Consider the following 12548-nt stretch of genomic DNA (forward strand, 5'->3'; position numbering starts at 1 on the left):
AGCTGCGGCTTCCAAACATTTGATCGCTTGCCCGTACGTGCGTGCCGCTATGTGCATGTCACGTACGTAACTTTGGGGACTTTGGGGAAATATATGTGCTGTATGAACTTTGGGGAGGTGAACGGTACTTTGGGCTGTGGGATTGAGTGTGTTGTGCAGGTGTTTGAGTTGTATTGGCGGGTTATATGGACGGGAGGGGGGAGGTGTTTGTTATGCGGGATTAATTTGTGGCATATTAAGTATAAGCCTGGTTGTGTTGTGGCTAATAGAGTATATTTATGTCTTGTGTTTATTTACTGTTTTAGTCATTCCCAGCTGAATATCAGGTCCCACCCGCCTCTCACAGCATCTTACCTATCTGAATCGCTCCCACTGCCCTCTAGTCCTTCACTCTCACTTTCCTCATCCACAAATCTTTCATCCTCGCTCAAATAATGGGGAAATCGTCGCTTTCTCGGTCCGAATCGCCCTCGCTGCTGGTGGCCATGATTGTAAACAATGTGCAGATGTGAGGAGCTCCACAACCTGTGACGTCACGCGCATATCGTCTGCTACTTCCGGTACAGGCAAGGCTTTTTTATCAGCGACCAAAAGTTGCGAACTTTATCGTCGATGTTCTCTACTAAATCTTTTCAGCAAAAATATGGCAATATCGCGAAATGATCAAGTATGACACAAAGAATGGACCTGCTATCCCCGTTTAAATAAGAAAATCGCATTTCAGTAGGCCTTTAAGCACTTGTTATGGGCTACAACCACTTGGGGGAGAGGGGGTACATGATTATGGCGACCGGTCATCAATGTGGTGGTGGTGCTCTTTTCCATCCATCCATTTCCTACCGCTTTTTCCCTTTCGGGGTGGCGGGGGGTGCTGGAGCCTATCTCAGCTACTCTTTTATTTTTCTTTAATGAACTGAATTGCCTCATGAATACAAATAATACTTCAGCAGTCAGTTTGCATGTCCTCTGTAAAAGTTTTTAGTTCGCGTCCATTCAAAATCCATAGAGAAAATAGCTAATTTGACATCGCTTAGAACGCTGTCATTGTGACAGATTTACAACCGTACTATTTAGGTTTATAGTGTGGCCGAACATTTCCCCTAAAGATATAGGGCCGTAATTACTAAGGTCCAAATACCAGGCGCTAAACAGCTTGTGCAAACAATAAATTAGCGTGTACTATAAATGGCCCTGTTGCGTGTGATCTAACACTGGGTGTGCTATTAATAACTTCCCCAGCCGTACTATCCAGTATGTGTGTGTGTATATATATTAGGGCTGTGAATCTTTGGGTGTCCCACGATTCGATTCAATATCGATTCTTGGGGTCATGATTCGATTCAAAATCTTTTTTTTTTTCAATTCAACACGATTCTCGATTCAAAAACGATTTTTTCCCGATTCAAAAGGATTCTCTATTCATTCAATACATAGTATTTCAGCAGGATCTACCCCAGTCTGCTGACATGCAAGCAGAGTAGTAGATTTTTGTAAAAAGCTTTTATATTTGTAAAGGACAATGCTTTATCAACTGATTGCAATAATGTAAATTTGTTTTAACTATTAAATGAACCAAAAATATGACTTATTTTATCTTTGTGAAAATATTGGACACAGTGTGTTGTCATTTTTTTAATTTTTTTATAAATATCTAATGATAATGGCAAAGAGGGATTTTTAATCACTGCTATGTTGAAATTGTAACTAATATTGATACTGTTGTTGATAATATTCATTTTTGTTTCACTACTTTTGGTTTGTTCTGTGTCGTGTTTGTGTCTCCTCTCAATTGCTCTGTTTATTGCAGTTCTGAGTGTTGCTGGGTCGGGTTTGGTTTTGGAATTGTATTGCATTGTTATGGTATTGCTGTGTATTGTTTTGTTGGATTGATTAATTAAAAAAAATAAAATAATTTTTTTTTTTAAATTTAAATAAATAAATAAATTTATTACAAATAAATCGATTTTTTAAAAATGAGAATCGATTCTGAATCGCACAACGTGAGAATCGCGCTTCGAATTCAAATAAATTTTTCCCACACCCCTAATATATATATATATATATATATATATATACATATATACAGTACAGGCCAACGTTTGGACACACCTTCTCATTCAATGTGTTTTCTTTATTTTAATGACTATTTACATTGTAGATTGTCACTGAAGGCATCAAAACTATGAATGAACACGTGACGTTATGTACTTAACAAAAAAAGGTGAAATAATCAAAAACATGTTTTATACTCTAGTCTCTTCAAAATAGCCACCCTTTGCTCTGATTACTTATTTGCACACTCTTCGCATTCTCTCGATGAGCTTCAAGAGGTAGTCACCTGAATTGGTTTTCACTTCACAGGTGTGGTTGAAGTTCATCGAGACAATGCCAAGAGTGTGCAAAGCAGTAATCAGAGCAAAGGGTGGCCGTTTTGAAGAAACTAGAATATAAAACATGTTTTCGGTTATTTCACCTTTTTTTGTACAGTAACACCGAAAGCGTGTTACTGTACACGAGTATTATTAAAGTCCGAACTGGGGCGACAAAGCTTGTGAGGTTCATCTCTACCTGGTATTCTTTCGGCGAGCGAGGTAGGATGGTGCGGCCCTCCTTCCAGACCGGTCCCTGGTCATCTTTCAGGGTCCACAGGATGGTATCTTCATTATGGGCGTCCCGCAGCAGGACCCTCAGGTGCCCCTGGGCCTCCCCCCACATTTGGTAGGAAAAGAGAAGGCAGATGGGCCCAGTGTCGGCCGCCACTGTGGGGCTCAGGAGGCGGGCTGGCTGCTGCTCGGTCTTCGGGCTGGCCTCGATGTATAGATGACTGTTGAGCTCTGCACAAGAGGAACCATAAGAGATTATTTATGGTTTTAATATTAAGTCCTATGCAAAATTCATTACTTAGGGTCATTCAATTATTTTGCTCTCACAAATAAAACTAACTAACCCCGGAGGCCATAAAAAGTAGGCATAAACTGTCGCGATACAATAATTATCGTCATCAATCACGAGTGTGTTTAAAGGGAGGCCCAGCGATACGTTTCACACAATCAGCGCCACAAAAAAAACACTGGTCATTAGTTACTAACAGGAACAACATCACCGCTGCACAATAGTTGCTCTCCCTCCAAACAATCAACACGGAAGAATAGGTCCTGGGAGACCTCTGTTTTTACAGCGGAGCAAAACTATCCAAAGGACCCTTGGGTACCATCACTCCTCATGGCCCGGCAGTTTGATGACTTCCACTCCGGAAAAGTCCGACTTATTTTGATGCCTCGCATTTCTTCGCACACTCAAAGGCTCGCAAGTTGCAGCAGAGATTAGTCATATTTTTGTATGGAAAGATAGATACTGTAAAGAGGATTGTGGAAATTATTCAATAGATTAAACACACGGTTATGGCAAATTAAAGTTGGAAGACTTAGGGCCTGATTTACTAGGATCCAAACACCACGCGCTAAAAAGCATGTGCAATCCATAAAATTGCGTGTACTATTATTAGTAGGCCTGTTGCGTGTGAGTTGCTAAGTCTGCGTGTCCAAGTGTAAAGTGGTGAATACCGCCTTATTAAAATGAGGATTTTGTGTGTACTATATGAGGCATCACCATGGAGACACTCGTTTACAGCACATTCATGTTATTATGAGTTTTTTTATAGGATAGGGTAGGTCTTTATTGTCATTGCACAAGTACAACGAAACTTTGTTTTCAGCACAAACCCGTTCAAGATTAGACAAACAAACAGTGTGCAGGGTTACAGAACAGGAACGCTGATGGGTCGCCACAAGGCGCCCCGTAAAAGATGGGGAAAAAGGTAAAACGCTGGGAAAGGATGAGTAAAAAAATACAATCTAGACTGGGCTCCTAAGGGGGCCCAGTCTGGAGTGGGAAAAAACCTCCATAGCAAAGCACATATACATATTACAACGTACATCTCGAGATATCTCGCAACAGAGGGAAGGGAGTGCGGGGTCATGTTGGTAAGCCGCAGCTCTCAGGCGCTGACCATCCTTTCATCATCCCTATGAGATTTGCGTCGAGGGCGTTGGATTGGGGGGGTTGTGTTATGTATGTGTGTGGCGTATATTTTTGTGGATGCATGTTTGTGTGTAAGCCAGCAGTGTGTCTCTGTTCCGCGGCCTTGATGTCGTGCAGTCGCTAGTCCAAAGTCAACAACAACAGGTGTGTGTCCATGAGAGACAAGAAGGGAGTTTGTTGTGTCTTCGCTGCACTGTCCTTCGGGAGAGTCTCCAAGCCAGGGAAACAATCCAGGTTAGAATGTTTTGTATACGAGTGAGAATAAAATTTGCTTTTCACTTTTAAAGCATGCAGGAGACATCTACCACTTTTTATGGGCATTTTAGAAGCAGTCCTGCAGTGCATCTCCATTGAAACCACTTTTCTTTTCTTTCTTTTTTTTTTACAGCTGAAGGTGCGCTCATTAGAGAGCGGCTGCACTTACTCCGGCTCAAGATGCAAAAAATGCACACTTAAAACGTTTCATATCAGAAATATTTTAATAATAAATATTCTATGTGAAATAAACCAACGTCATTAAAAAAATATTACATGACGCCAAAACACATCAATTGAATTTGTTTTAATAGGTTCTCAAGTCCTCTTGCAGCTATAAAATGATGTTGCTGAATAGACAATTTGTTTAATATTTTTTTTCTTTTTCCGACTGTCCAAAAGGTTGACACACACACATAAGATGAAGGATTCTTGTCCGTCCATCGTCTGTCTTCGCAGCACGAGCACTGATCCTGTCAGTTTGCACGTACAGCATATATTTTGCATATTAATGAAGACAGAAACGCAAAATAGATTGCACGCCTTATTCTGCTCACTTAGCAGACAGAATCCATGTTGCACACGTTTCATAGATAAGCTTTGCATGTGCTATCAAGTTTGCACGTGTTTTGAGTGTACTAAAACACGTGCAAACTTGCACGTGTTTTAGTACACGCAAACCTTTATTAAATCAGACCCTGTGTGTATAGGCTTGTACATTGGGTACCGAATTAGAAACTAGAGATGTCCGATAACATCGGACTGCCAATATTATCGGCCGATAAATGCTTTATTCATTTTTTTTTCTTTTTTTTTTTTACTGACATCCAGCATCAGACATTCCTATCCATTACATCATATTCACATAAATCAAATATCTATTGTCTGCCCTAAATGTCAAAATATTTTTGTTTATATCCCACCCATAACCCCCCCCCCCCCCCTCCCCCCAATAAAATGCTTTAAAATGTAATATCGGAAAGGATCGGTATCGGTTTCAAAATTATCGGTTTCAAAAAGTAAAATGTGTGACTTTTTAAAACGCCGCTGTGTACACGGACGTAGGGAGAAGTACAGAGCGCCAATAAACCTTAAAGGCACTGCCTTTGCGGGCCGGCCCAGTCACATTATATCTACGGCTTTTCACAATGCAATGCATACTTGGTCAACAGCCATACAGGTCACACTGAGGGTGGCCGTATAAACAACTTTAATTCTTTTGGAAAACCTTATTACATTGTTTAATGCATCCAGCGGGGCATCACAACAAAATTAGGCATAATAATGTGTTAATTCCACAACTGTATATATCGGTATCGGTTGATATCGGAATCGGTAATTAAAAGTTGGATAATATCGGAATATTGGATATCGGCAAAAAAGCCATTATCGGACATCTCTATTAGAAACCTTTATCTTATGGGAAAAATTGCTTTGGTTTTTGTTCGAGTCGGCTTAGTCGGATACCTCTTGGAACAAAAACCGAGGTACAACTGTGTTTTTCTGAGTATACACACACTCTCTCTGAAGAAACATCTGTTGTGCATCAGGAGCAGCAGCCAGAAGAGAGGTGGATGTTTTCAGCAAGAACCCGCTCGGGTTTTAGAGCAACCGGACTGATAACCTTTTCCACTATGTGTGTTTTTCCCCCCTTGCAGGCTAGACAGGCGGTATCTGTGGGGACAAATCTTCTTACGCCCTGACAGCTCCCACTCTGCCAACCATCAACTCCCCAGACTTTCCCGACAGTGTGTGTGCCGAGTGTCTCCTTGAGTCCATGCTTTTTCTTGTGAGCATGAGAGGAAAAGAAACTTAACAGCGGTTTTAAGCCCTCCTTTTAAGTGTGTACGCGCCTGCTTCCTGCGCTGTCTCAGCCTGGTGTTAAAGACGTCGTCCTGGAGCAAAACATCCGCCACACCTCGTTGTTATCCCTGCAGACCAGACAGCTCGTAATTGAGGCTGCCTCAGCGCAACCCAGTCCATTTCGCAGCAGACCCACTGCATCCAGGCATGTTCTCAGATTAAATATGTCACTATCCTTGTGGCTAATCAGAATCACAATCGGGGGTACAGACTGAGACCAAGGAAAAAAACAAAAACCTCATAGCCATAGCACACACAATGTGTGTAAGAGGGAAACATCAAAGAACACAAAGGACATTAAAGACATTAAAAGAGCAGAGTTGATCCAACCAGCTGCCACTCCAGCAGTGCCACTTCAACACACAGCCACAGAAGTAAAACAACGAAAAAAACAAAAAATAATATACATTGTGCACACACGATTGCACCGTGCATAGACAAGCAACCAAACAAAAACATCATTGCAACACCCACACACACACTGCGGTGGCCTCTGCGGTGTTCAACGCCATCGTCTGCTGGGGTGGACGGAGCATGGCCAGAGACAGGAGCAGACCCAACAAAGCAACAAAGAGAGACGACACCACCCTCGGCCGCCCACTAACTCTCGGCCAGTGTCCAGTCCGCATGGATGAGTGAGGATGCGTCACGGCGCGGGCTCGATCCCGCTTGTCATCTGCAGCAAGGGCTGCCAGCACCTCCGTTGGCAGCAAGCCAGGAAACGCCCCTGCTCGCGCTGGCCGCATCACGCCCACACGCCGGCAAGGCTGTGAGCGATCAGCAATCAGCACACCTGGGACTGATGAGGGCGAGCTGTATAAAGACCAGTGGACCCAAGGATCCTTGCCGGAACTTAATCTTCTGTTACCTTTGTAAGCATCCCGTGTCTGGCTTCCATCTAGTGAACTTGCTCTCCTTGTTTCCGTGTCTGATGTTCCTGTTGTCTTCCCACAGCGCTTCCCTTGTTCTCCTGTGATCCCCCGTTGTTCCCCTCTGGTTCTTTGGCTGTCCCTTTTGGATTCTCGACCTCCCGCTTGGACACGGACCTCTGACGCCTCGCCATTCGCCCTGACCATCTGCCTGCCCCCACGGACCGCCTTCTTGCCTTGGCCCTCCTCTCGATTCAACACTACGGTAAAACACCTAGTCTAACACCACACATTGGTCACACTCCATTCTCTTGTTTAGTTGATATATTTAGTATTGTGTATTATTATATATATATAGTGCATATATATAATAAAACATAGAGCAACATATCCCCATTGTGGAACTGTGCCGTCACTACTCCTTGTGCATACATAACACATTCAACCAAGACACCGTGAAGCCCGACCGTCCCGGCGCACAGCGCTCAGCGCCAGCTCCGCAGCCCTGTCTCTTCATCCGCATCTCCTCTCCTCCAGTCTCTCCAAACAGACTCCGGTTTGGCAGAGACCCAGCAGCTGGTCCCCACTGCCAAAAGGCTCCCGTCAGGCAGATCCAGAAGCTCACAAAAAAGCACCGCAGAAGTCACGAAAGTGCCACCCCTTGTCGCACAGTCCCAAAGGGTCCCGAACCAAAAGGCATGAAAACGAGGGAAACATCAGTAACGGGTAGGAGAGAGTTTGTGGGTCATGAGAGGAGCAAGACACCGAGGATGATTTGACAGCAGTGAAATAATGATCCTGCTCTGGCTTGGATTTCTGACCTTTGTCACCTGCACAAAATCAAAGGAGGCCTTGGTGCGTGTTTTTTTTTTGGTTAGGGAATGATTTCTCGCGAGTGGAACCCCCAACTGGACGTTCCAATGAAGGACAGCGCTTTGAAGTCCCTTGTCAAAGAGGTCACGCCGAAGGAAAACGTCATTCCTTTGCTTTGAGGTGACCGAGAACACGATCCAGGTGATATCACGCTATTGATGAAAAAAAAGATCTTTAATTCTATCCAGATGGTGAGGGGAGAAAAAAATGAATTTTTTATGGAAAGGATGAATTTCTAAACAAGGTTGGTCCGACCATCCCCCTAGGCTTTATATAAAAAGCGATGCTTTAGAGAAAGAAGCTTAAACGCAGAAGGACCCGTATTCTGGAGCGTTTAATATCATGCCAAAAGCGGCTCTTTTGATCTACTCATGTGTAGGAAAGGGAGGGGGTCATTTCTTCATACATGTCTAAGTGCTTGGAAGAGTATAAAGCATTACCCCGAGGTAGAAGAGGAGTAGAAATAGATGACATGGAATACCGAATGTACTCTTCTAAGTGTTTTTACAGGACCCATGGTGTTCTTTTCATGTAGTTTGTGCTCCTGTTACTGTTGTCCCGATACCAATATTTTGGTACCGGTACCAAAATGATTTCGATACTTTTCGATACTTTTCTAAATAAAGGGGACCACAAAAAATTGCATTATTGGCTTTATTTTAACAAAAAATCTTACGGTATATTAAACATATGTTTCTTCTTGCAAGTTTGTCCTTAAATAAACTAGTGAACATACAAGACAACTTGTCTTTTAGTAGTAAGTAAACAAACAAAGGCTCCTAATTAGTCTGCTGACATATGCAGTAATATATTGTGTTATTTTCCATTCTATTATTTTGTCAAAATTATCAAGGACAAGTGGTAGAAAATGAATTATTATTAATTTGGGTATCAATCCGATACCAGCGGACCTGTACTTTTCAGAGGCGGTATAGTACCGTAAATGATTCATTAGTATCGCGGTACTAACTAATACCTGTATACCGCACAACTAGAGATCTCCGATAATGGCTTTTTTGCCGATATCCGATATTCCGATATTGTCCAACTCTTAATTACCGATTCCGATATCACCCAATACCGATATATACAGTCGTGGAATTAACACATTATTATGCCTAATTTTGTTGTGATGCCCCGCTGGATGCATTAAACAATGTAACAATGTTTTCCAAAATAAATCAACTCTAGTTATGGAAAAAAATGCCAACATGGCACCTGCCATATTTATTATTGAAGTCACAAAGTGCATTGTTTTTTTTAACATGCCTCAAAACAGCAGCTTGGAATTTGGGATATGCTCTCCCTGAGAGAGCATGAGGAGGTTGAGGCGGGCGGGGTTGGGGAGGGGGCGGGGTTTTGTGTATATTGTAGCGTCCCGGAAGAGTTAGTGCTGCAAGGGCTTCTGGGTATTTGTTCTGTTGTGTTTATGTTGTGTTACGGTGCGGATGTTCTCCCGAAATGTGTTTGTTCATTCTTGTTTGGCATGGGTTCACAGTGTGGCGCATATTTGTAACAGTGATAAAGTTGTTTATCCGGCCACCCTCAGTGTGACCTGTATGGCCGTTGACCAAGCATGAATTGCATTCACTTGTGTGTGTGAAAAGCTGTATATATTATGTGATTGGGCCGGCACGCAAAGGCAGTGCCTTTAAGGTTTATTGGCGCTCTGTACTTCTCCGTTTTAAAAAGTCATACATTTTACTTTTTTAAACCGATAATTTCCGATATCAAATTTTAAAGCATTTATCGGACATCTCTACGTACAACCCTACCCTGAACTGTGAAATGTGGTGGAAACACAAACCACACACTTCTACAAGAACCTCTAGATCCAGGAACCAAAATAGGAGCTTTTGGAGGAAAAGGGCCTAATGTTGTCAGCGTTGTCGGGCCTTGTTCCTGCCGCAGACTCACATGTGTATCCGTGTCTAAATTAGACTGTAACTGAAGGAATTGTAAAAGGTATCCAGCGACGATGCATAAAGAGGAGTGAGACTCCATTTAATTTGTATGAAACCCTACCTCGTCTCGACCCAGTGAGACTGATAAACCAGACTTTAATGCATTGCTGCTTGTGCAATCTTCCGTGGCCAAATAGGATTTTCCCTGCAGTTGCACAAATAAAAGCTGTGCGGTACACAGAGCGACGGGAAGGGCTAACACTTGTCCGCTCTCATTGTGAGCTGCTCGACCACATCGTGTTTGCGTTTCCTGCGACCCCCGCTGTCTTTAAGACCGATGCCCCTCGCGGGCCTTCGGTCCATCAAAAGCTCACTACATGGAGAAAAACATCAGCTCCTCGACAGCCGAGCGGGCGTAGGCGTTGATTGATGATGACACTCACCGTGGCTGTGCAAGGACCAGAGGAGGGGGGCGCTCGGGTCGTGCGTCCACCCGCACAGGCCGTGCTCAAAGTCACACGCGCCGTCTGCCGAAGTTGCGGTGGCGACTGTAGAGCGGAGAAGTGAGCAAGAAGCAATGAGTCACGCTGGACTTTTTCACACCTCTTGATTCAGTCTGCTGGTCTCACCTGTGGACGCTGGGAAAGTGGTGGTCTGGGCACCGGCAGGGACTGTGGGAGTGGCTGTGTCTGCGGGTGTGGTGATTTCTGCAAAGAGATACACAACTCAGGTCAACAACGCTGTTATAAAACCACAAGGAAGGATTTTTTTTTTTATAAATGCATGATACAATTAGCTGTAAAATGCTGAATTAAATACGCGATTACCGTATTTTTCAGATTATAAGTCGCAGTTTTTTTCATAGTTTGGCCGGGGGTGCGATTTATACTCAGGAGCGACTTATGTGTGAAAATATTAACACATTACTGTAAAATATCAAATAATATTATTTAGCTCATTCACGTAAGAGACTAGACGTATAAGATTTCATGGAATTTAGCGATTAGGAGTGACAAATTGTTTGGTAAACGTATAGCATGTTCTATATGTTATAGTTATTTGAATGACTCTTACCATAATATGTTACGTTAACATCCCAGGCACGTTCTCAGTTGGTTATTTATGTGTCATATAACGTACACTTATTCAGCCTGTTGTTCACTATTCTTTATTTATTTTAAATTGCCTTTCAAATGTCTATTCTTGGTGTTGGGTTTTATCCATTAAATTTCCCCCAAAATTGCGGCCTATACTCCAGTGCGACTTATATATGTTTTTTTCCTTCTTTATTATGCATTTTCGGTCGGTGCGATTTATACTCCGGAGCGATTTATACTCCGAAAAATACGATAATCTGCGTTTATACATAATTTTTTGTGTTTAATCACATTGCAGTCTGACAGTACTTGTTTGAATGTGGTGATTTCTGCACAGAGATACACAACTCAGGTCAACAACGCTGTTATAAAAACACTAGGAAGGAAATAAGATGCATAAATGCATGATAATATTAGCTGTAAAATGCAAAATTAATTACGTGATTAATCTGCGTTCATACATAATTTTTGGTGTTTAATCACATTGCAGTCTGACAGTACTTGTTTGAATGTGGTGATTTCTACACAGAGATACACAACTCAGGTCAACAACGCTGTTATAAAAGCGCTATTTTTTTTATAAATGCACGATAAAAATTAGCTGTAAAATGCGAAATTAATTAGTAGATTAATAATACATTTTCTACCACTTGTCCTTAATAATTTTGACAAAATTATAGAATGATAAATGACACAATATGTTACTGCATATGTCAGCAGCTAAATTAGGAGTCTTTGTTTGCTTACTTACTACTAAAAGACAAGTTGTCTTGTATGTTCACTATTTTATTTAACGACAAACTTGCAATAATAAACATATGTTTAATGTACCCTAAGATTTTTTGTTCAAATAAAGCCAATAATGCAATTTTTTGTGGTCCCCTTTATTTCGAAAATAATCGAAATAATTTTGGTACCGGTACCAAAATATTGGTATCGAGACAACACTAATACCTACCATTGTTCTCTGTTTGAGTAATTTTACTTGATCGAGCCTTTTCTAACATTCCACACTAGAATACAAGTACCGTATTTTTCGGACTATAAGTCGCAGTTTTTTTCATAGTTTGCGACTTATACTCAGGAGCGACTTATGTGTGAAATTATTGACACATTACCGTAAAATATCAAATAATATTATTTAGCTCAATCACGTAAGAGACTAGACGTATAAGATTTCATGGGATTTAGCGATTAGGGGTGACAGATTGTTTGGTAAACGTATAGCATGTTCTATATGTTATAGTTATTTGAATGACTCTTACCATAATATGTTACGTTAACATTCCAGGCATGTTCTCAGTTGGTTATTTATGCCTCATATAACGTACACTTATTCAGCCTGTTGTTCACTATTCTTTATTTTGGTAAACGTATAGCATGTTCTATATGTTATAGTTATTTGAATGACTCTTACCATAATATGTTACGTTAACGTACACTTATTCAGCCTGTTGTTCACTATTCTTTATTTATTTTAAATTGCCTTTCAAATGTCTATTCTTGGTGTTGGACTTTATCAAATAAATTTCCCCCAAAAATGCGACTTATATATGTTTTTTTTCCTTCTTTATTATGCATTTTCGGCCGCTGCGACTTATACTCCGGGGCGACTTATACGCCGAAAAATACGGTATGTATAATTT

The 12548-nt window shown here is 41.6% G+C and overlaps 1 protein-coding gene and 1 long non-coding RNA gene across 4 annotated transcripts in view; one reads left to right on the forward strand and one right to left on the reverse strand.

Moving 5' to 3' along the window:
* nrp2a (neuropilin 2a) overlaps positions 1–12548 on the reverse strand; it is a 179346-nt gene that overhangs the window by 21913 nt on the left and 144885 nt on the right. For all 3 annotated transcript variants that reach the window (XM_061985096.2, XM_072915871.1, XM_072915872.1), the window contains exons 12-14: positions 10435–10512; positions 10249–10353; positions 2569–2834 (exon numbers count right to left, since the gene is read on the reverse strand). In XM_061985096.2, coding sequence (XP_061841080.1) covers positions 2569–2834; positions 10249–10353; positions 10435–10512 — 449 coding nt within the window. The remainder of the gene's footprint in view (positions 1–2568; positions 2835–10248; positions 10354–10434; positions 10513–12548) is intronic.
* On the forward strand, positions 6616–8574 carry LOC140679779 (uncharacterized). The gene is made up of 3 exons (XR_012051126.1): positions 6616–7031; positions 7114–7293; positions 7566–8574. It is a non-coding gene; the product is annotated as an uncharacterized lncRNA (long non-coding RNA).

This window comes from Nerophis lumbriciformis, linkage group LG23 (genome assembly GCF_033978685.3).
Source record: "Nerophis lumbriciformis linkage group LG23, RoL_Nlum_v2.1, whole genome shotgun sequence".
Lineage (NCBI taxonomy): Eukaryota > Metazoa > Chordata > Actinopteri > Syngnathiformes > Syngnathidae > Nerophis > Nerophis lumbriciformis.